This window comes from Salvelinus alpinus, chromosome 12, assembly GCF_045679555.1.
Source record: "Salvelinus alpinus chromosome 12, SLU_Salpinus.1, whole genome shotgun sequence".
Taxonomy (NCBI): Eukaryota; Metazoa; Chordata; class Actinopteri; order Salmoniformes; family Salmonidae; genus Salvelinus; species Salvelinus alpinus.
In genome coordinates, this window is record NC_092097.1 from 34731802 (window position 1) to 34756799 (window position 24998).

General features: G+C 43.5%; 1 protein-coding gene across 3 annotated transcripts in view; it reads right to left on the reverse strand.

The window, feature by feature from the left end:
- Nucleotides 1-6219: 6219 nt before the first annotated feature.
- Nucleotides 6220-24998, reverse strand: part of LOC139535978 (RNA-binding protein Musashi homolog 1-like) — a 39039-nt gene continuing 20260 nt past the window's right edge. For 2 of the 3 annotated variants that reach the window (XM_071336010.1, XM_071336012.1), the window contains exons 7-14: nt 20145-20193; nt 11735-11817; nt 11470-11587; nt 10929-11009; nt 10181-10237; nt 9795-9851; nt 9498-9652; nt 6220-8764 (exon numbers count right to left, since the gene is read on the reverse strand). In XM_071336010.1, coding sequence (XP_071192111.1) covers nt 8726-8764; nt 9498-9652; nt 9795-9851; nt 10181-10237; nt 10929-11009; nt 11470-11587; nt 11735-11817; nt 20145-20193 — 639 coding nt within the window. In that variant the 3' untranslated portion in view covers nt 6220-8725. The remainder of the gene's footprint in view (nt 8765-9497; nt 9653-9794; nt 9852-10180; nt 10238-10928; nt 11010-11469; nt 11588-11734; nt 11818-20144; nt 20194-24998) is intronic. The other variant, XM_071336011.1, reaches the window with a different exon arrangement.

Genomic DNA, 24998 nt, shown 5'->3' on the forward strand with positions numbered 1-24998 from the left:
ACACACACAAACACCATGTATACACAAAAGACTTCTGTTGACTGCAATATGGCGGATATCTTTTTGTCTTGTTTGGGCTCTGAGCGCCGTACTCAGATCATTGCATGGTGTGCTTTTTCCGTAAAGCTTTTTTGAAATCTGACACAGCGGTTGCATTAAGGAGAATTGGATCTAAAGTTCCATGTATAACACTTGTATTTTCATCAACATTTATAATGAGTATTTCTGTAAATTGATGTGGCTCTCTGCAAAATCACCGGATGTTTTTGGAACTACTGAACATAACGCGCCAATGTATACTGAGATTTTTTTATATAAATATGAACTTTATCGAACAAAACATACATGTATTGTGTAACATAAAGTCCTATGCGTGTCATCAGATGAAGATCATCAAAGGTTAGTGATTCATTCTATCTCTATTTCTGATTTTTGTGACTCCTCTCTTTGGCTGGAAAAATGGCTGTGTTTTACTGTGACTTGGCGCTGACCAAATCAAATCAAATCAAATGTATTTATATACCCCTTCTTACATCAGCTGATATCTCAAAGTGCTGTACAGAAACCCAGCCTAAAACCCCAAACAGCAAGCAATGCAGGTGTAGAAGCACGGTGGCTAGGAAAAACTCCCTAGAAAGGCCAAAACCTAGGAAGAAACCTAGAGAGGAACCAGGTTATGAGGGGTTGCCGGTCCTCTTCTGGCTGTGCCGGGTGGAGTTTATAACAGAACATGGCCAAGATGTTCAAATGTTCATAAATGACCAGCATGGTCAAATAATAATAATCACAGTAGTTGTCGAGGGTGCAGCAAGTCAGCACCTCAGGAGTAAATGTCAGTTGGCTTTTCATAGCCGCTCCTGCGGTCTCTAGAGAGTTGAAAACAGCGGGTCTGGGACAGGTAGCACGTCCGGTGAACAGGTCAGGGTTCCATAGCCACAGGCAGAACAGTTGAAACTGGAGCAGCACCACGGCCAGGTGGACTGGGGACAGCAAGGAGTCATCATGCCAGGTAGACCTGAGGCATGGTCCTAGGGCTCAGGTCCCCCGAGAGAGAGAAAGAAAGAGAGAAAGAGAGAATTAGAGAGAGCATACTTAAATTCACACAGGACACCGGATAAGACAGGAGAAGTCCTCCAGATATAACAAACTGACCCTAGCCCCCCGACACATAAACTACTGCAGCATAAATACTGGAGGCTGAGACAGGAGGGGTCAGGAGACACTGTGGCCCCATCCGATGATACCCCCGGACAGGGCCAAACAGGAAGGATATAACCCCACCCACTTTGCCAAAGCACAGCCCCCACACCACTAGAGGGATATCTTCAACCACCAACTTACCATCCTGAGACAAGGCTGAGTATAGCCCACAAAGATCTCCGCCACGGCACAACCCAAGGATGGGCGCCAACCCAGACAGGAAGATGACGTCAGTGACTCAACCCACTCAAGTGACGCACCCCTCCTAGGGACGGCATGAAAGAGCACCAGTAAGCCAGTGACTCAGCCCCTGTAATAGGGTTAGAGGCAGAGAATCCCAGTGGAGAAAGGGGAACCGGCCAGGCAGAGACAGCAAGGGCGGTTCGTTGCTCCAGAGCCTTTCCGTTCACCTTCACACTCCTGGGCCAGACTACACTCAATCATATGACCCACTGAAGAGATAAGTCTTCAGTAAAGACGTAAAAGTTGAAACCGAGTCTGCGTCTCTCACATGGGTAGGCAGACCATTCCATAAAAATGGAGATCTATAGGAGAAAGCCCTGCCTCCAGCTGTTTGCTTAGAAATTCTAGGGACAATTAGGAAGCCTGCGTCTTGTGACCGTAGCGTACGTGTAGGTATGTACGGCAGGACCAAATCGGAAAGATAGGTAGGAGCAAGCCCATGATCAAATTCTTTGGTTCTAGTCAGGATTCTAGCAGCCGTATTTTGCACTAACTGAAGTTTATTTAGTGCTTTGTCCGGATAGCCGGAAAATAGAGCATTGCCGTAGTCTAACCTAGAAGTAACAAAAGCATGGATTCATTTTTCTGCATAATTTTTGGACAGAAAGGTTCAGATTTTTGCAATGTTACGTAGATGGAAAAAATCTGTCCTTGAAACAGTCTTGATATGTTCGTAAAAAGAGAGATCAGGGTCCAGAGTAATGCCGAGGTGCTTCACAGTTTTATTTGAGACGACTTTACAACCATCAAGATTAATTGTCAGATTCAACAGAAGATCTCTTTGTTTCTTGGGACCTAGAACAAGCATCTCTGTTTTGTCCGAGTTTAAAAGTAGAACGTTTTCAGCCATCCACTTCCTTATGTCTGAAACACAGGCTTCTAGCGAGGGCAATTTTGGGGCTTCACCATGTTTCATTGAAATGTACAGCTGTGTGTCATCCGCATAGCAGTGAAAGTTAACATTATGTTTTCGAATGACATCCCCAAGAGGTAAAATATATAGTGAAAACAATAGTGGTCCTAAAACGGAACCTTGAGGAACACCGAGATGTACAGTTGATTTGTCAGAGGACAAACCATTCACAGAGACAAACTGATATCTTTCCTACAGATAAGATCTAAACCAGGCCAGGACTTGTCCGTGTAGACCATTTTGGGTTTCCAATCTCTCCAAAAGAATGTGGTGATCGATGGTATCAAAGGCAGCACTAAGGTCTAGGAGCACGAGGATAGATGCAGAGCCTCGGTCTGACGCCATTAAAAGGTAATTTACCACCTTCACAAGTGCAGTCTCAGTGCTATGATGGGGTCTAAAACCAGACTGAAGCATTTCGTATATATTGTTTGTCTTCAGGAAGGCAGTGAGTTGCTGCACCAGCTTTTTCTACAATTTTTGAGAGGAATGGAAGATTCGATATAGGCCGATAGTTTTTTATATTTTCTGGGTCAAGGTTTGGCTTTTTCAAGAGAGGCTTTATTACTGCCACTTTTAGTGAGTTTGGTACACATCCGGTGGATAGAGAGCCATTTATTATGTTCAACATAGGAGGGCCAAGCACAGGAAGCAACTCTTTCAGTAGTTTAGTTGGAATAGGGTCCAGTATGCAGCTTGAAGGTTTAGAGGCCATGATTATTTTCATCATTGTGTCAAGAGATATAGTACTAAAACACTTGAGTGTCTCCCTTGATCCTAGGTCCTGGCAGAGTTGTGCAGACTCAGTACAGCTGAGCTTTGGAGGAATACACAGATTTAAAGAGGAGTCCGTAATTTGCTTTCTAATGATCATGATCTTTTCCTCAAAGAAGTTCATGAATGTATTACTGCTGAAGTGAAAGCCATCCTCACTTGGGGAATGCTGCTTTTTAGTTAGCTTTGCGACACAATCAAAAATAAATTTCGGATTGTTCTTATTTTCCTCAATTAAGTTGGAATAATAGGATGATCAAGCAGCAGTGAGGGCTCTTCGATACTGCACGGTACTGTCTTTCCAAGCTAGTCGGAAGACTTTCAGTTTGGTGTGGCGCCATTTCCGTTCCAATTTTCTGGAAGCTTGCTTCCGAGCTCGGGTATTTTCTGTATACCAGGGAGCTAGTTTCTTATGACAAATGTTTTTAGTTTTTAGGGGTGCAACTGCATCTAGGGTATTGCGCATGGTTAAATTGAGTTCCTCAGTTAGGTGGTTAACTGATTTTTGTCCTCTGACGTCCTTGGGTAGGCAGAGGGAGTCTGGAAGGGCATCAAGGAATCTTTATGTTGTCTGAGAATTTATAGCACGACTTTTGATGCTCCTTGGTTGGGGTCTGAGCAGATTATTTGTTGCGATTGCAAATGTAATAAAATGGTGGTCCGATAGTCCAGGATTATGTGGAAAAACATTAAGATCCACAACATTTATTCCATGTGACAAAACTAGGTCCCGAGTATGACTGTGACAGTGAGTAGGTCCAGAGACATGTTGGACAAAACCCACTGAGTCGATGATGGCTCCGAAAGCCTTTTGGAGTGGGTCTGTGGACTTTTCCATGTGAATATTAAAATCACCAAAAATGTGAATATGATCTGCTATGACTACAAGGTCCGATAGGAATTCAGGGAACTCAGTGAGGAACGCTGTATATGGCCCAGGAGGCCTGTAAACAGTAGCTATAAAAAGTGATTGAGTAGGCTGCATAGATTTCATGACTAGAAGCTCAAAAGACGAAAACGTCATTTTTTGTTTTTGTAAGTTGAAATTTGCTATCGTAAATGTTAGCAACACCTCCACCTTTGCGGGATGCACGGGGGATATGGTCACTAGTGTAACCAGGAGGTGAGGCCTCATTTAACATAGTAAATTCATCAGGCTTAAGCCATGTTTCAGTCAGGCCAATCACATCAAGATTATGATCAGTGATTAGTTCCTTGACTATAACTGCCTTTGAAGTGAGGGATCTAACATTAAGTAGCCCTATTTTGAGATGTGAGGTATCGCGATCTCTTTCAATAATGGCAGGAATGGAGGAGGTCTTTATCCTAGTGAGATTGCTAAGGCGAACACCGCCATGTTTAGTTTTGCCCAACCCAGGTCGAGGCACAGACACGGTCTCAATGGGGATAGCTGAGCTGACTACACTGACTGTGCTAGTGGCAGACTCCACTTAGCTGGCAGGCTGGCTGGCTAACAGCCTGCTGCCTGGCCTGCACCCTATTTCATTGTGGAGCTAGAGGAGTTAGAGCCCTGTCTATGTTGGTAGATAAGATGAGAGCACCCCTCCAGCTAGGATGGAGTTCCTCACTCCTCAGCAGGCCAGGCTTGGTCCTGTTTGTGGGTGAGTCCCAGAAAGAATGCCAATTATCTACAAATTCTATCTTTTGGGAGGGGCAGAAAACAGTTTTCAACCAGCGATTGAGTTGTGAGACTCTGCTGTAGAGCTCATCACTCCCCCTAACTGGGAGGGGGCCAGAGACAATTACTCGATGCCGACACATCTTTCTAGCTGATTTACACGCTGAAGATATGTTGCGCTTGGTGACCTCTGACTGTTTCATCCTAACATCGTTGGTGCCGACGTGGATAACAATATCTCTATATTCTCTACACTCGCCAGTTTTAGCCTTAGCCAGCACCATCTTCAGATTAGCCTTAACGTCGGTAGCCCTGCCCCCTGGTAAACAGTGTATGATCGCTGGATGATTCGTTTTAAGTCTAATACTGGGGGTAATGGAGTCGCCAATGACTAGGGTTTTCAATTTGTCAGAGCTAATGGTGGGAAGCTTCGGCGTCTCAGACCCCGTAACGGGAGTAGAGACAAGAGAAGGCTCAGCCTCATACTCCGACTCGCTGCTTAATGGGGAAAACCGGTTGAAAGTTTCTGTCGGCTGAATGAGCGACACCGGTAGAGCATTCTTACAGCATTTCCCTCCAGAAGCCATGAGAAAGTTGTCCGGCTGCGGGGACTGTGCGAGGGGATTTATACTACTATCTGTACTTACTGGTGGCACAGACGCTGTTTCATCCTTTCCTACACTGAAATTACCCTTGCCCAACGATTGCGTCTGAAGCTGGGCTTGCAGCACAGCTATCCTCGCCGTAAGGCGATCGTTCTCCTGTATATTATGAGTACAGCGACTGCAATTAGAAGGCATCATGTTAATGTTACTACTTAGCTTCGGCTGTTGGAGGTCCTGACGAACCATGTCCAGATAAAGCGTCCGGAGTGAAAAAGTTGAATGAGAAAAAAGTTGTGAGGGAAAAACTAAAAATATAAACGGTAATTAAAAACCTAACATAATCGTTTGTGGTGCTTTCGCCGAAAAGCCTATTTGAAATCGGACACTGTGGTGGGATTAACAAGAAATGTATCTTTAAAATGGTGTGAAATACTTTTATGCTTGAGGAATTTTAATTATGAGATTTCTGTTGTTTGAATTTGGCGCCCTGCACTTTCACTATCTGTTGTCATATCGATCCCGTTAATGGGATCTCAGCCATTTAATATCAAATTTCAAGACCTTCTAAAAAGAAATTGCAACACTGTGACCCAATAACGCATTGTATAACTTGCTATAGGACAACCGTCAAAATACATAAAGGGTATAAAAGCATATATACAAAAATAAATATTCAAGAATGTCTCTCCTTCAATATTTATTTATGTTATACCTACATTTATGGAAGCAGATTCATGCTAAAACAAATACAAATTTAAATCAAAATATTTGTTTTGGTATTCATATGCTTTCGTACAACTTAGTCTCAAACTCTCAGAAAAACAAACAGAACCACAATCTCAGTGGAATGCTTTAAAATAATTTATTAGGAATTGTAAAATTGAAATTTCCAGAGTAGAACAAAATAAGAAATACATATGACAAAGCGGGCGGGGAACAGTCCAAATAAAAGTTGAGTTAGTGTTGGTAAAGACCTTGGAGCTTTAACAACCAAGGCCTTGCCCCTTTCCCGACCCTGAAGAAAGCATCAACACAAACAAACAAAAAAACACCAGCGTCTTAAAAATCACTGAATCATTATTGTACATGGGGAACGAAATCGTACAAAAGAAAAATATAGTTTATTTTTTGTTCTTAAAATAAGTCTTAATGCCATGTAATTATCAATACTCATATTGCTATTAATATCATTATTATTTCTAAGATAAAAAATAACTTATTGCTTTTTGCAAGTTAAAAAGTTACAGTGTTCGTGTCCAGCAGTAGTTTTGTGTAGTGACCCAGCCAGTCGGAAAAGGGCAGTACTAGCCAGTTTAAAATGGGAGATTCTTTTTTCATGTTTATTGGAAGACTTTGAGGAAAATATACAAAATTCATGTGATTTTCATTGAAATAGCTTTGTGACACACTGTCTCCTCCTCCCTTCCAGCTACTGGTCTGTGTATACCTATTTTCTGTACTGACTGGGACAGAGGCCCTATTCTATTTTGATTTATCTACCCCTAGTCCCTATGATCCCCTAGTCCCTATGTGCGGGGTGTTAGACTAAATGGAACCAGGCAAACATATCAGTACCAAAATGGCTGTACCAAAATCAAAAAATGCATCTCAACTGTCGAATGTAGCTAGTTCCATACTTCACCTCACTATTGTGCGTGTACACAAACACTCACACACACAAACACACTTTCACACATAATGACACACGCACTTTCAAACGTCATCAGAGAACAAATACAACCATGATGTAATAGTATTTTAAGAGTCAATTGCTTTGTTAAGTATGTCCTTCATTTGTTTCTACGGTCCATATGACCCATACATTGAACATGAAGAAAGAAAGAACAAACATAATGAAGGAAAATAGCGCAAAATATACCTAAAATAGCACAAAATATATCCCACCAAAAAGCTGTATTAAAGCCCACCCAATCCCCCTTAACCCCACCCATGCACCCTCACCATAGCCAATAAAAATAAAACAGAGTCTCATTTAAGTTTTTCCTTATCCAATCATCTGTTCCAATTCAAGTTCTTCTGAGGGATACGTGGATGTCATGTCCATATAACTAGAATTACTAGAATGGGAATCCCCATTCAAGTAATTCTATTTTTATGTTAATGTAACGTGATAAGACTGTGCCTTTAAGGGGCCCGATTCAATAGAAACCGGTTACTGGCACAAATCAAAAATAACTCTGTTGTAGCGCTGTATGACGAAATGCAGATTTGGAATTCACACACTAGTTAATAAATGTTTACAGTAAGACACGGAATGAAACTCAACTGCATGTAAATTCAAGCGTGTTCTCTTGTTGTTACTTTTGGATAATCTCTCAAACCAATTTCTAATGAATAGGATCTTATCATTCCGACTTATTTACAAATATCATCTAGTCTTCAACCCTGCTCATGCATGGTGTTGGCCTAAACACTAAACAAAAGCTTAGGGGATAGCCACTTTCAAATAGAAATGACCTGCCACCGAAGAACATGTAGTAGAAGTTAAAAAGACTTCCAGTTTAAATGGCGCCCGAACGATTAATAGTAACCTTACCTGCCAATCAAAGTACAAACCCCCCCCTCAAACTCTATATACAATATTTTACAGGAAGGAAATAAAACATTCCTTTCAAAACCAATTACCGAATAAAATACCTTACCGATTATTATCATTACGTTCAATATTAATAACAATATTACAAATGTTTTGTTTTAAAAACTATCAAAATATACATTTTAGTTTTCTTTTCATGTTTCCTGGGACATCATTTCTTTGTTCTTCCACTGTTTAAAATGGGTTAGGTACTCCTTTTGACAAGGAGACCCCATCCCACACACCATTTCAGTTCTCTCTACCCCTCTATTCTCCTCATTCTCTCCATCTCACCTCAGTAACACATTAAAGGGAGGTCAAAGGAGCAGACAATAAATCAAAACATTGTGATTAAATAAAAATTCCTCAAATATAAAGTAAAAATACATCTGTCAGAATCTGTGTTTGCCATGAGCGCAACCCACAGTCGTTCTTTACACATGTATTTTTCTGTCAGAATGATATTTAAAAAAAGAAACAGCATTGGAATCTAATTAAATAAACCTACGTGAAGGTAAAGAATAGGAGAAACAAGGGACCGAGAAGAGGAAGTGATATTAGTACAGGAATACAAGATACAGGAGTCTAAAATATAAAATATCTTCTTCAGTCGGTGGGTGGATTCAGGGGGAGCCAGGGGTGGGGTTTGACCTGTGGCTGCCAATTGGATTGTGCCATGGGTAGGCACACAGCAGTTTGATTGGCTCGTCAGCAGAAGAAACCTCCTTCCGTGTCCAGTGATTGGCTGAATCTACTTAGTGGTACCCGTTGGTAAAGGCTGCGATCAGAGGACCCTGAGAAAGAAGAGAGACACACAGACTATTAGAGACAGAGCAGCTGGTAGATATTTTGAAATTAAGAAAGGAGATGATTAACCAAAATTGCAAATAGTGCAGTGATTTGTCATTATCTGTCACGCCCTGACCTTAGAGATCCTTTTTATGTCTCTATTTTGGTTGGTCAGGGCGTGAGTTGGGGTGGGCATTCTATGTTTTGTGTTCTATGTTTTCTATTTCTGTGTGTTTCACCTGCGTTTTGTGGGTAGTTGTTTTCTGTCTTTGTGTCTGTACCAGACAGGACTGTTTCGTTTCGTTTTATTCTCTTTGCTATTTTGTTTAGTGTTCTGTTTTAATAAATTAACATGAACAATTACCACGCTGCGCTTTGGTCCGATGATTCCTCATCTTCAGACGACGAACGTTACATTATCGAATAAATCGAATTTTGGCAGCTTTACACTTCCATATTAAGCTGGTAAGCAAACCCCTGGTTTCCCCTAGCATCAGATACATGCCATATGCCACCAAGCGGGCTCCTTTAGCTGATTCTTATAGATCCCTCTTTGCGATATTCCAACCCTGGGTTGTATTCATTAGGAACCAAAAGGAACAAAACAGACTGACGCAAGGAAGGACTACCTGAACTTGTCAAATAATGCTCATTTTCATTTTCCATTGCAAATCATTTTGCTATGGTGTGCCCTAACGAACACAACGACCCTGTTCTGTCTCAATGATAGTGACGTACCCCGAGACCGTGGCCGAATCCTGAGTTGGGGCCAGGACTGGCTGCGCTGAGATAGCTGCTGACTGCTGAGTCCTGACTTGCTGCTGCATACAGGTCAGCCATTGGCCCAGGGCTGCTGGTGCCCAGGTAGCCTGAGTTACGCGACTGGGTGGAACCTGAGAGTGAGAGAGAGAGAGAGAGAGCGAGAGAGAAGGGAAAACCGAGAGAGAGAGGGGGGAGAGAGAGACAGTCAGTCAGTCACATACACATGGACGACAGACAGACACAAACAGAATGATGAAGGAGAATTATCTTTACCTCTCATAGCAGCTGCTGCTGCCGCTGCCATTGGTCCGTAGGCTGACAGTGGAATGGCTGAGGGACAGAGGACAGAGGGACAATTTCACGGTGTTTGGCAGTGTGCGAATTTAGTTCACCAAACCATTCATCGTCAGGTAGTTGACAGTTTTAAAGATGGTGAAACCACGCAAAAAATATCCAAGCTTAACATTGCTGCGGTCAATTCCATGATCATCAATATTTTTTGTTGTTGCAAAAGTTGTGCTTATATCAAAGTTATTAGGCTTGAACACTTCCCGATTGGAAAAAGGAGGGCCATTACACCATTCCACAACAGGCTAGCCCTGTTGCCTTGCAAATAAAGAGAAAGAGAGCTGCTTGTAGATCTTAGAGAAGTCACTGACCTGTGAGCTCAGAGGGGTGGGGTGATGTCAGAAGGGGGGTCCTCTCTAAATGGAATTCTAGAACAGAAATGTCGAGAGAGCGCTTTTTTAATACAAACACCATCCACGTGCCTACCGACACACACACACACACACACACACACACACACACACACACACACACACACACACACACACACACACACACACACACACACACACACACACACACACACACACACACACACACACACACACACACACACACACACACACAGGAGAACACACACAAGAAAGCAATTTACAGTGAAGAGACTACAGGGGCGAAGGGTGGTAGGGGAAAAGGAGAGGAAGGAAGAGCCGTGAGGGGAGAGTGGACATGAAAGAAGGAGAAAATTAGGTGATGGGGAGGGAGATAGAAGTACAGCACATTTTAACAGATTGCAAGATTACTTCTACCATGAGAGGGGAGGGGAAATGGAGAAGAGGACCGGGAAGATGAAGATGAGAAATCCTAAATACAACTCTCTGAAATCTACAAGCAGCCAGATACTCTGCTATATGTGCTTATACATGGAGTATAAAGTGTAAGTGTGTGTTTATATGTTTGTCAACTAACATAAAAATAACATCAATATGTATCTGTTTGGATCACTAGGCCAATGCATTGTTTCCTAGACAGATCTTTGGATGAATAACAGACTCAAGTCGTCTGTACATCTGTAACTCAACCTCTCCATGAATCATTGTGACAGAGTGATGCTCATACCAGGGAACTGGTAGGTGTAACCAGGAGCGATGCCAGGGTAGCTGCGGCTAGCGTACGTAGCTGCTTGGAAGCCTGGGTAGCCTGCGAAGAGAGAGACAAATAAATACCCATCAGGATATGGCTGAACACAGCTGAAGGAGATGATATTGCATTCATATTAGACCTCATGTAGCATGTAGCAACTAGCACCACAACTCCGTACCATGCTGTTGCCATAACTGTAGGTGGAGCAAGAGACAATGATTTCACTGTGGGCCATGGCTTACTTGAGTCCCACTGAAACACCTTCTCCCTCGACCTCTCCTCCCATCTCTTTAGCCCTGCTCTCCAGTACTGGTCCTGAACTCATAAAGCTTCTTTAAGTAGGAGTGTTGATCTAGGATCAGGTCTCCCCGGTTATATCATGTAAATCGTATTCATTGTGAATTAAAAACACAAAACTGATCCTAGATCAGCACCCCTACTCAAGAGACGCTTTGTGAATATGGTTCCAGTGTTTAGTGGTGGCAACATGACCGTGTTATTGATGTTCTGTTCTTACTCAGCATGCCGATCCCCAGCATGAAAGCGTCCACGCCGTAGGGCATAATCCTGGCACGACCTCGAGCCGTACCCGTCGGTGACATCACTTCCTTGGGCTGGGCTTTCTTGCACTCCACCTGGAGAGGAAAGCTAATACTTTTAGATATTCTGCACAAAGACACACACACACTCCTCGCCATCAACACTGACACACACACACTCGCACATAGATATACTGTACATGTTGTCCACATACACACTGTACATGTTGTCCACATACATACCATTTTGTTGTTGATTTCGTGGAAGTGGATCTCACACACTTTTTCCACCATGTCTTCATTCTCAAAGGTCACAAAGCCGAAACCTGAGGGACACAGGAACACAGACAGACTGCTTCAGCTTTCCACTATGGCCATTTGTTTTCATTTTCTATCAGACTGACTGCAATCATGACTTCACATGTCTAGTTCTTCCAGGTTAGGGATCACCAATGAAGAAAAGGAGATGAGGGGAAGAGGCGAGGAAAGAAAGCCCCTTTAATGCTCACTTTTCCCGCATAGTGGTTAGAGCATTGGACTAGTAACCGAAAGGTTGTTAGATCGAATCCCTGAGCTGACAAGGTAAAAATCTGTCGTTCTGCCCCTGAAAATGGCAGTTAACCCACTGTTTGTAAGCCATCATTGTAAATAATAATTTGTTCTTAACTGACTTGCCTTGGTAAATAAAGGTAAAACAATCTATATATACCCTTCTTTTCTCCCTCAAAGCATATGATTTATTTGCTTTCAACTATTCAATCCCTTTCAGATGAAAGAACAAATGGGCAGCGGAGACTACATCAAAGTATTGAGACTCACCTGGTCTCTACCCCTTTCCCCTCTCTCTCCCTACCCCATTACGGACGGATCGGAATTAAACTCAAAGTGGCATTAAAGCAAAAATGCACCTTCTTCCCCAAAGTTCCAACATTTTTCACATGACCCTCCCTTTGTACTGGGGATTTTCCACCAACAGGTTTCTGTGCCAATGCACCATGCAACCAAAAAACAAAGCATACCGACTTTGAGCTCTTCAATATCATGGTTTGTGTTTTCAACAATAAATAGACTATGTCAATCTCGACAAACAGAAAATACACATCCCTCCCTACCGTGTAGGCTTACTCAGTATCGAAGGCTTGACAATCTCCGAATGTCAGAAGTCTCTTTCCATTTATCAATTATGCACAATTTGGCTTGATTGCCTGATTGATTTTATTTGTCAGCAAAATATATTTTTTGTTTTTTTACACAAAGTGACCAGGATTGCACAATAAAGTCGGGGACTTACTTCCATTGTGGTCCCTATTTTTGACATAAATACATATACAATTACAGAGATACAGACACATTACAGAGACAAAAAATGAGGGAGGAGTTTAAGTACAGTTCTTACAAGCTTGTTTGGCTGGTAGCTTGTGCTTTAGATGTTTGGGGCTGCAGGTGAACCATGTGCAGGCATAATCAAAGTGACACTGCACTAGCACCCATGCCAGAGTCTTTAGGGTGCCCATAGCTAGGTTTCCATCCAACTGACAACAACTTTTCATGTGAATATTCTAAATCATCCTAAAAACAATATCCCATTTCAGAGTTTCCTTTAGGAAAATTTGGCGCTGGACAACATGACTGAGAAGATTTTAATTTACTGGACATTTGAGAAATGTAATGGACATCCATATGCATTCAGATACAACCTGCTGCAGCCAGCGCCATCAATAAACAAGGGATGTTGGCCAAATGAGCCACATTTACTTGTCCTTAAAAACAGCCTATAGCAGATTACAAAAACATTATTCCATGTGTTTCGATGTGTAGAATATGCTAAACTTTCCAGCCTAAAACTTAACAGGTTTTTGTTTAGGCTACTTGTCTAAAACAATAATTGTCGACCTCATGGTTCAGCTGTCAGAGATTTGAGCACTAAATGTATCAGGGCATTGCATGCAAAGGCCTATAGGCTTACGTGTCCACTGTATGATATTAATATTTTTATAAATATATATATATATATATATACGTGTATATATATACATACATATATATACACATACACATACATATACACATACATATATATACATACATATATATACAGTGGGGCAAAAAAGGTATTTAGTCAGCCACCAATTGTGCAAGTTCTCCCACTTAAAAAGATGAGGGAGGCCTGTAATTTTCATCATAGGTACACTTCAACTATGACAGACAAAATGAGAAAAGAAAATCCAGAAAATCACATCGTAGGATTTTTTATGAATTTATTTGCAGCCCTGGCTGTGTGTTTCGGGTCGTTGTCATGCTGGAAGACCCAGCCACGACCCATCTTCAATGCTCTTACTGAGGGAAGGAGGTTGTTGGCCAAGATCTCGCGATACATGGCCCCATCCATCCTCCCCTCAATACGGTGCAGTCGTCCTGTCCCCTTTGCAGAAAAGCATCACCAAAGAATGATGTTTCCACCTCCATGCTTCACAGTTGGGATGGTGTTCTTGGGGTTGTACTCATCCTTCTTCTTCCTCCAAACATGGCGAGTGGAGTTTAGACCAAAAAGCTATATTTTTGTCTCATCAGACCACATGGATCATCCAGATGGTCATTGGCAAACTTCAGACGGGCCTGGACATGCGCTGGCTTGAGCAGGGGGACCTTGCGTGCGCTGCAGGATTTTAATCCATGACGGCGTAGTGTGTTACTAATGGTTTTCTTTGAGACTGTGGTCCCAGCTCTCTTCAGGTCATTGACCAGGTCCTGCCGTGTAGTTCTGGGCTGATCCCTCACCTTCCTCATGATCATTGATGCCCCACGAGGTGAGATCTTGCATGGAGCCCCAGACCGAGGGTGATTGACCGTCATCTTGAACTTCTTCCATTTTCTAATAATTGCGCCAACAGTTGTTGCCTTCTCACCAAGCTGCTTGCCTATTGTCCTGTAGCCCATCCCAGCCTTGTGCAGGTCTACAATTTTATCCCTGATGTCCTTACACAGCTCTCTGGTCTTGGCCATTGTGGAGAGGTTGGAGTCTGTTTGACTGAGTGTGTGGACAGGTGTCTTTTATACAGGTAACGAGTTCAAACAGGTGCAGTTAATACAGGTAATGAGTGGAGAACAGGAGGGCTTCTTAAAGAAAAACTAACAGGTCTGTGAGAGCCGGAATTCTTACTGGTTGGTAGGTGATCAAATACTTACGTCATGCAATAAAATGCAAATGAATTACTTAAAAATCATAGTTGAAGTGTACCTATGATAAAAATTACAGACCTCTACATGCTTTGTAAGTAGGAAAACCTGCAAAATCGGCAGTGTATCAAATACTTGTTCTCCCCACTGTATATAAACTCGGCAAAAAAAGAAATGTCCTCCCACTGTCAACTGCGTTTATTTTCAGAAAACTTAACATGTGTAAATATTTTTATGAACATAAGATTCAACAACTGAGACATAAACTGAACAAGTTCCACAGACATGTGACTAACAGAAATTGAATAATGTGTCCCTGAACAAAGAGGGGGTCAAAATCAAAAGTAACAGTCAGTATCTGTTGTGGCCACCAGCTGCATTAAGTTCTGCAGTGCATCTCCTCCTCATGGACTGATCCAGATTTGCCAGTTCTTGCTGTGAGATGTTACCCCACACTTCCACCAAGGCACCTGCAAGTTCCCGGACATTTCTGGGGGGAATGGCCCTAGCCCTCACCCTCCGATCTAACAGGTCCCAGATGTGCTCAATGGGATTGTGATCCGGGCTCTTCGCTGGCCATGGCAGAACACTGACATTTCTGTCTTGCAGGAAATCACGCAAAAAACGAGCAGTATGGCTGGTGGCATTGTCATGCTGGAGGGTCATGTCAGGATGAGCCTGCAGGAAGGATACCACATGAGGGAGGATGATGTCTTCCCTGTAACGCACAGCGTTGAGATTGCCTGCAATGATAACAAGCTCAGTGCGATGATGCTGTGACACACCGTCCCAGACCATGACGGACCCTCCACCTCCAAATTGATCCCGCTCCATAGTACAGGCCTCGGTGTAACGCTCATTCCTTTGACGATAAACACGAATCCGACCACCCCTGGTGAGACAAAACCGCGACTCGTCAGTGAAGAACACTTTTTGCCAGTCCTGTCTGGGCCAGCGACGGTGGGTTTGTGCCCATAGGCGACCCTGTTGCCGGTGATGTCTGGTGAGGACATGCCTTACAACAGGCCTACAAGCCCTCAGTCCAGCCTCTCAGCCTATTGTGGACAGTCTGAGCACTGATGGAGGGATTGTGCGTTCCTGGTATAACTCGGGCAGTTGTTGTTGCCATCCTGTACCTGTCCCGCAGGTGTGATGTTCGGATGTACCGATCTTGTGCAGGTGTTGTTACACGTGGTCTGACACTGCGAGGATGATCAGCTGTCCATCCTGTCTCCCTGTAGCGCTGTCTTAGGCGTCTCACAGTACGGACATTGCAATTTATTGCCCTGGCCACATCTGCGGTCCTCATGCCTCCCTGCAGCATGCCTAAGGCACATTCACGCAGATGAGCAGGGACCCTGGGCATCTTTCCTTTGGTGTTTTTCAGAGTCAGTAGAAAGGCCTCTTTAGTGTCCTAAGTTTTCAAAACGGTGACCTAATTGCCTACCGTCTGTAAGCTGTTAGTGTCTTAACGACCGTTCCACAGGTGCATGTTCATTAATTGTTTATGGTTCATTGAACAAGCATGGGAAACAGTGTTTAAACCCTTTACAATAAAGATCTGTGAAGTGAATTGGATTTTTACAAATTATCTTTAGAAAGACAGGGTCCTGAAAAAGGGACGTTTTTTTTTGTTGCTTTTTTTGCTGAGTTTATATATATATATACAGTGATCCCTCGCCACTTCGCGGTTCACTTATCGCGGATTCGCTATTTCGCGGATTTTCATAATGCATTTTTTTTTTTTTTTTGGTGCATTGTGCTCTGCATTCTGATTCGCTAAAAACTCACTCCCGCTTCTTGTATCAAAACATGCTACGAATTGTGCTATCATTTTGTCGTCTCGTGCAGTTATGTGTACGTACATAAAACAGCTTGGCAAATTTACATTAAGTTGGCCAAATTATCTTGTAATTTCGAACATCTCCTAAACCCATAATGTCGACGAAACGGCCTACACGTGAGTCACTGTATTTGTATACATGTAATAGTTGCTAATTGTAAAAAAAAAAAAAGTTTTCTATTTCGCGGATTTCACTTATCGTGGGTCATTTTCGGAACGTAACCCCCGCGATAAACGAGGGATTACTGTATATATATATATATATATATACCCCAAATAAAGGAAAATAAGTTTAGGCCTAACCCCAGATAGATAGGGATATGCTGGTGGAATGCAACGACACCGACATGTATTTCTTTATGTCAAATGGCTACTGCATCTGCTATACAGATATAGACTTATAGAGGGAGGCTAATTCATAAAATTTGGATCAGAATATTTGTTAGGCGGGCCTCTCCGAGTGGCACAGTGGTCTAAGGCACTGCATCGCAGTCCATGAGGCGTCACTATAGACCCGGGCTCGATCCCAGGCTGTGTCACAACCGGCCGTGACTGGGAGTCCCATAGGGCGGCGCACAATTGGCCCAGCGTCGTCCGGGTAAGGGGAGGTTTTGGCCAGGGGGGCTTTACTTGGCTCATCAGGCTCTAGTGACACCTTGTGGCGGGCCGGGCGCCTGCAGGCTGACTTCAGTCATCAATTGAACAGTGTTTCCTCCGACACATTGGTGCAGCTGGCTTCCGGGTTAAACGAGCGGGTGTCAAGGAGTGTGGTTTTGCGGGTCATGTTTCGGAGGACGCACGACACGACCTTCGCCTCTCCCGAGCCCGTTGGGTAGTTGCATCAATGAGACTAGTTTGTAATTGAAAACGGGGGTGAAATACAACAAAAAATATAGAATCATATTTGGTAGGCCTGAAACAGTCTTCATCACCTCAAGTTCAACTGTTGGAGTCAGTTGGAGCGGCGGGGCGCAAAGCCTACATATCATAGGCCTGCAACAGCTAAAGCTTAATAATAGCCAAACATTTCTAAACTTTATTAGGGTAATATCAAAAGTAAGTCAAGTCATTGTTTATAGGGAAAATACAAGCAGAAGAGTGAATGTAAACCAGGTAAAAAAACGCACTACCCTCCCCTGTGCACTCCCCAAAAACACACAAACTTGTACATTTCAATCGGTCCCTGACCTGTCCTTTCTCCCTCCCCCACACCTCAGGAGGTTGTGCCCTAACTGTCAATCTGTTGCCGTGGTGAAGGGGGGTGGAGTAGTAGGTGAAGTTTTAGTCTGAGCTCCGATTAAACGAGTTGACCAATTAACCCAGCTCCTCCCTTCTCACCTCCCTTTACTTGTTCCTCCCTCATCTTACCTCAGATGGCTAAATCACACTATAGGGCCAACCCGACCTGCACTCTGGTAGCTCAGATATTTTATTTTCATACTGTCCTTTCCAATATGGTTCCAGCAGCTATGGTGGATGTGTAACCAGCTCAGCCCAGTACAGTTCCCACACATTAAAATACTGTCAAGAACATTGAATGTGTATCAGCATGAGTCTGTGTTTATCTAAACAATGTGTGAGAGTCTGACAATGTGTGTGTTATTTGTTTCAGCATAACATTATCTGCACTAAAAAGCAATGTGTGCTATGCTGCCATTCCATGCATGGCTGAACCAAGGATCACTCTTCATAACCTTCTCAATGCAAGAGATTTACTTTTTCACCAACAAACTCGCTAGTGTGATCTGCCAATTGATCTGAGAGAATATTATCACATAGGGCTCCCGAGTGGCGCAGCGGTCTAAGGCACTGCATCTCAGCGCTAGAGGGGTCACTACAGACCCTGGTTTGATTCCAGGCTGTATCACAACAGGCCGTGATTGAAGTCCCATAGGGCGGCGCACAATTTGCCCAGCGTCGCCCGGGTTTGGCCAGGGTAGGCCGTCATTGTAAATAAGAAATTGTTCTTAACTGACTTGCCTAGTTAAATAAATAAAAAACGTATCCCTTTCTTGCAGTCAATGACCAAAAACACCCTCTTTGGCCTCATGGGTGGAATGTTATTCATATTTTTCATCATTTCATCATTAATAAAGATTTTACTTTTTTTACTGACGAAAATCTGGTCAAACACTGAACCAAAAATCTAGTCAAAAATATGTCAAACAGTTTTGTTATATTTCAGTCTTCTGTGACGTACCCTACCGTTCAAAAGTTTGGGGTCACTTAGAAATGTCCTTGTTTTAGAAGGAAAAGCACATTTTTTGTCCATTAAAATAACATCAAATTGATCAGAAATACAGTGTAGACATTGTTAATGTTGTAAATGACTATTGTAGCTGGAAAACGGCAGATTTTTAATGGAATATCTACATAGGCGTACAAAGGCCCATTATCAGCAACCATCACTCCTGTGTTCCAATGGCACATTGTGTTAGCTAATCCAAGTTTAGCATTTTAAAAGGCTAAGTGATCATTAGAAAACTCTTTTGCAATTAAGTTAGCACAGCTGAAAACTGTGGTTCTGATTAAAGAAGCAATAAAACTGGCCTTCTTTAGACTAGTTGAGTAACTGGAGCATCAGCATTTGTGGGTTCGATTACAGGCTCAAAATGGCCAGAAACAAAGGATTTTCTTCTGAAACTGGTCAGTCTATTCTTGTTCTGAGAAACGAAGGCTATTCCATGCGAGAAATTGCCAAGAAACTGAAGATCTCGTACAACCCTGTATACTACTCCCTTCACAGAACAGCGCAAACTGCCTCTAACCAGAATAGAAAGAGGAGTGGGAGGCCCCGGTGCACAACTGAGCAAGAGGACAAGTACATTAGAGTGTCTAGTTTGAGAAACAGACGCCTCACAAGTCCTCAACTGGCAGCTTCATTAAATAGTACCCGCAAAACACCAGTCTCAACGTCAACAGTGAAGAGGCGACTCCGGGACGCTGGCCTTCTAGGCAGTTCCTCTGTCCAGTGTCTGTGTTATTTTGCCCATGTTAATCTTTTCTTTTTATTGGCCAGTCTGAGATATGTATTTTTCTTTGCAACTCTGCCTAGAAGGCCAGCATCCTGGAGTCACCTCTTCACTGTTGACATTGACACTGGTGTTTTGTCGGTACTATTTAATGAATGTATGTATGTATGTAGATATTCCATTAAAAATCCAACATTTCCAGCTACAATAGTCATTTACAACATTAACGATGTCTACACTGTATTTCTGATCAATATGATGTTATTTTAATGGACAAGAAATGTGCAGGGACATTTGTAAGTGACCCCAAACTTTTAAATGTTAGTGTATATAAAGTGTAATATTGGGATGCAAACTCAAAATTGAATATATTTGAACTCTATATGTGACATAGCGCAGGTCTCTCTTTTATAAAGCACATAACCATGTGTGTGAGGTGTATACTTTTGTTTCACAGTAGATTTGTTTAAGACTTACCAAGAATCACTCTGTGTGACCCTGATTTAGCCCACTTGTAATTGTGTGTGTGTGTGTGTGTGTGTGTGTGTGTGTGTGTGTGTGTGTGTGTGTGTGTGTGTGTGTGTGTGTGTGTGTGTGTGTGTGTGTGTGTGTGTGTGTGTGTGTGTGTGTGTGTGTGTGGGCTGGTGTTTCGTGGCAATACCTCTGTGTCTGTTAGTGGTTTTGTCGAACATGAGCATGGCATCATCAACCTATGAGAGACAGAGAGACACAAACAGTTCACAAACACAAACAGACCCCACAGAGCCCCAGGACAGCAACACAAATCATGAGAAAACAAAAAGATAACTACTTTAAATATTGGAATGAATCAACAACAAAAACAGAGCAAACTGGAATGTTATTTGGCCCTAAACAGAGTGGCAGAATACCTGACCACTGTGACTGACCCACAATTAAGGAAAGCTTTGACTATGTACAGACTCAGTGAGCATAGCCTTGCTATTGAGAGAGGCTGCCATAGGCAGACCTGGCTCTTAAGAGAAGATAGGTTGTGTGCCCATTGCCCACTTAATGAGTTGGAAACAGAGCTGCACTTCCTAACAAATGTATAGAGAAACATATTTCCCTCAGATTACACAAAGAATTTGAAAACAAATCCAATCTTGATAAACTCCCATTTCTATTAGGTTAAATACCACAGTAGCAATATTTTCAACACTGTTACAACATAGCCAATAATATAACAATGTCTATATTCTTTTAAAACTTTGTGAGTGTAATGTTTACTGTTAATTTCTGATTGTTTATTTCCCTTTTTGTTGATTGTCTATTCCACTTGCTTTGGCAATGTAAACACATTTCCCATGCCATTAAAACCGTTTGAATTTAACTTAATTGAGAGAGATGAGCTTGGACACCACGCACACACGCGCACACATGCACACACGCAGAGACCATTACACAGCATGGTGCTTCATTGTCCCTCCTTCAGGGCCTGTCCTTTGGAGCAAGAGAGGAGAGGGGGCCAACAGATGGAGAAAGAGGAAGGAGCAGGGGGGTGACAGGTGACAAAGGAGGAGGACAGAAAGAAGGGGGGACAGGGGAAAGAATGTGGGGGAGGTAAAGAGAAAAGCGGAGAATGAGAAGAGATAGGAAAAGGAGGTCCCATCTCTGTGAAGTTAAAGAGTCGCTGTTTAACTCACTCCCAAAGTTCCACACTCTTAGAAAACAAGGTGCTATCTAGAACCATAACATGGTTATTCGGCTGTCCCCATAGGAGAACCCTTTGAAGAACCCATTTTGGTTCAGTGTACACCCCCTTTGATTCAAGGTAGAACCCCTTTGGTTTGAGGTAGAACACTTTGGGTTCCATAAAGAACCCTTTACACTGAAGAGAGACCGAAGAACCCTTTTGGAACCCTTTTTTCTAAGAGTGTAGGAGGGACTATTCTCTCCCCCTTCTCTCTCTCTCGCCCCCTTCTCTCGCTCTCTCTCTCTGTTTGGTAGGGGGGATAAGCTTTTCACAAACTCTGTGTCCTGTTCTCTCTTTGTTTCACTCTCTCTCTTTCTTCTCCTCTCCACAAAGTTTACTATTCCCATGGAGACCCTGTGAAGAATTTAAATTAGGAGAACTCACCCTCCTCTCACTACTCTCACTATGAATAGAACTACAGAGGGAGAGAGAGGGGTGGAGGGATGTAGAGAAGGGGACACAGTTGAAAAAGGGCTTACTAGAAGGAGAGAAAATGAATTTTGCGTGGACTTGAAGAGAAGAGAGGAAGCGAGAGATAGTTCAGGACAGAATAAAGATGGGAGGGGGATTGGTGCATACGAAAGAGTGGGTCGAGAGTGAAAAGGAGAAAAGAGTTGGGGGAGAGAGAGGGTTGGATGGACAGAAAGACAGACTGAGGGAGAGGCAGGGAGAGAAAAAGTGAGAGAGAGAGAGAACAAAGAGAAGTGGGGCTTTGTCAACACGCACCCATTTAATTCTTCCTCTCCCTCCGCTTTTCTTTTTTTCTATCCCACTCCCTGCAGCCCTATTCATGCTGACCTCCTCCCTCCCTCCCCTCTTCGCTCTCCTAAGAAAGTTAGCACAAACTCTCCTCTAATAGAGAAACTGTGAAACTACTCCACGTTTTGCCAGTGAGAGACATTATCAGTTGTACCAACGCTAACACACGCACACACAGCATGACTGCATTGCTATTTTCATTACCTATCGGCGAAGTGTAATGAAACTTAACACAGGGTGAAATGTGAGTGGAGGAAAGCTCTAGACTCAGTTTGATTTCTAACCTTTGAGATCATCTGATAGTGTCTTAATGAAAGCAGTGCATATAAAAAATATATTTAGTTTATTTAAATCTGACAACAAAGTTCACACAAGCTGTGCGTGTGTGCATCTGTCTCTCTGACTGTGAGAGAGGACGTGGGAGAAAGATTTTGTGTGTGAGTGTATGTATCTGGGTGTGTGTCCCTGCGTGTGACAATGAAATATGGAAAAGGTCAGGGTTGGATACCCGTTAGTCCAAGTGAGTCTCTCTCTCTCTCTCTTCCACACACACATAAATAACCCCCCAGTCCACCCTCTGTCCTTCATTCAGTTTTATCTCCCTCCTCTCCCTTCACCCTTACGGTCCTTTAAACCCAATGACAGAGCAAAGTCGGGACAGGGACAGCAAGTGGACAGCTGCAGCACCAGAGACATGTTATCATAAGCGGTGTGTTACATGTTCAAGTAGGCCCCTGTTAGCATTAGGCTAACGCGTGTGGGTGTGAACACAAAACAGTCACCTTTAGCCCTATTATCGAGCTGTGAGGATGGCTAATGGTGAATTATACAAATTTACTAGCTAGCTAACATCTTGAAGCGTATAACTGTGGGTAAGCTTTATTGCCGTAGGTATCAATAACAAAAGTGTTAGGCCAACTGTTACAGAGTCACGAGGATATGCGACAAGCTAGCTTTGTGTCTGAGAGGAAAGTTAGCCTCCAGGCCAAAGTCAAAAGGTAAACAACCTGTTGTCCACTGTGTCCAGAGCAGTTTAATACTATCTGGCTGAACTATAGTGTCTAGTATTTACCTCAGCACAGTTCACACTCACTGCCCAGCAGGGAGAGCATGCCCCTTACAGCATGGCACATAACATTCTCATTAGGTTACATTGACAAGGAACTTTTCAGGAACGTTCTGAGGACATTTTCAGTCACACTCTCACCTCAAAAACCTTACTCATTCCTCTCTGTTTCACTCTTCCCTAGCTCTCTTTCCTTCCCTCTCTCTCATCCCTCTCTCCACCCATCTCTCCAAACAAGCCAGCAGACAAAGTGTCCAGTGAAGCCCTCTAATTGCAAACTCACATGGCTGACTGGAGCCCAACTTATCCGTCTGTCCTGTTCACCCCTCTATCTCCACACCTCCCCTCCCCCTCCCCCATCTCTCTCGTCCATTTTGAAGGACGAAATTAGGCCTATAGTTTGCTGACTCTTCAAAGTGAAGCTGGTGCTGTGGTATTATTGCACTGTACTTTGAGGTAGAGTGCTATCCGATGGTTTCCCAGTACTGTTTGGGAGGACAGGTCTGGGAATGGGATAGTGGGAACGCCAGGACAGTGTGCCGGGGAACACAGCGGACTTCTGGCCAGGCAAGGCAGGGGTGTAAAATGAGATGCGTCTCTGTGGGATTCTGACCTGCTTCCCAGATAAACATGGTCGCCCGTGAGCGCTGGGATCGGCTCGGTTGAGCAACCCGTGTACAGTTACATCCGGTTGGTCAATCACATCAAAGAAAAAGGGGCTTATGTTTTGCACTAGACTGACATTGACCTAATTTGGAAGTGCACAGACAACAATGGTAAGAAATTAACAGTTCTGTTGAGAGTGCCAGATTTGACGAGACTGTCCATTCTTAAATCAAGTGACAAACTCCCTCCAAAACACGCTGCTGTACAAATCAAATGCTGGAAGCGCAATGTGGAAATCTGCAAAGATTTTATTTGGCCCAAGCATCCCCTATGTAGAGACAGGATCCTCCACCAGAACTCCTTTTCCTCTACCCTCTTTCTCTCAGTCTCTTCCATCCTTTAGTTTATTGCTCTCTCTCCCGCCTCAGTGACATCATTAAGCCCCTTCTAAGGGGATGGTGATTCTGTCTTTCTAGAAGGTTTTCTGTCCACTCAAAACAGTCAGGACACACTCTTTTAAGTTGGTGAGTGTGAGACATAAGCCTCACACACAGACATACTGCTAAATTACCAAGGGACATTGGCTAAAGCAGGTCACCAAGGCAACAGACTGAGACAGGTGCAGGGGGTAAGAGTGCGTTTTGGGATGGGGTGTGTGTGTGTGTGTGTTTATGATAGTGTGTGTGTGTGTGGGGGGGGGGGTCTCATGCAACAGCTGCTCTTGCCACTAGATTAGTTCAGAATTAGAGACCCTTCTCCTCCTCCTCCCCACTGTCCTCCCTCCCTAACTACACCTCTCTCTCTCGCTCAAACCTCTTCACTCGTTCTCCCCCTAACACCTCTCCACCTCTTCACTCGTTCTCCCCCTAACACCTCACACCTCTTCACTCATTCTCTCCCTAACACATCCCTACCTCTTCACTCATTCTCCCCCTAACACCTCTCCACCCCTTCACTCGTTCTCCCCCTAACACCTCCCACCTCTTCACTCGTTCTCTCCCTAACACCTCCCTACCTCTTCACTCGTTCTCTCCCTAACACCTCCCTACCTCTTCACTCGTTCTCCCCCTAACACCTATCCACCTCTTCACTCGTTCTCCCCTCTCTTCACTCGTTCTCTCCCTAACACCTCCCTACCTCTTCACTCGTTCTCCCCCTAACACCTTCCTACCTCTTCACTCGTTCTCCCCCTAACACCTCTCCACCTCTTCACTCGTTCTCTCCCTAACACCTCCCTACCTCTTCACTCGTTCTCTCCCTAACACCTCCCTACCTCTTCACTCGTTCTCCCCCTAACACCTCTTCACTCGTTCTCTCCCTAACACCTCTCCACCTCTTCACTCGTTCTCTCCCTAACACCTCTTTACTCG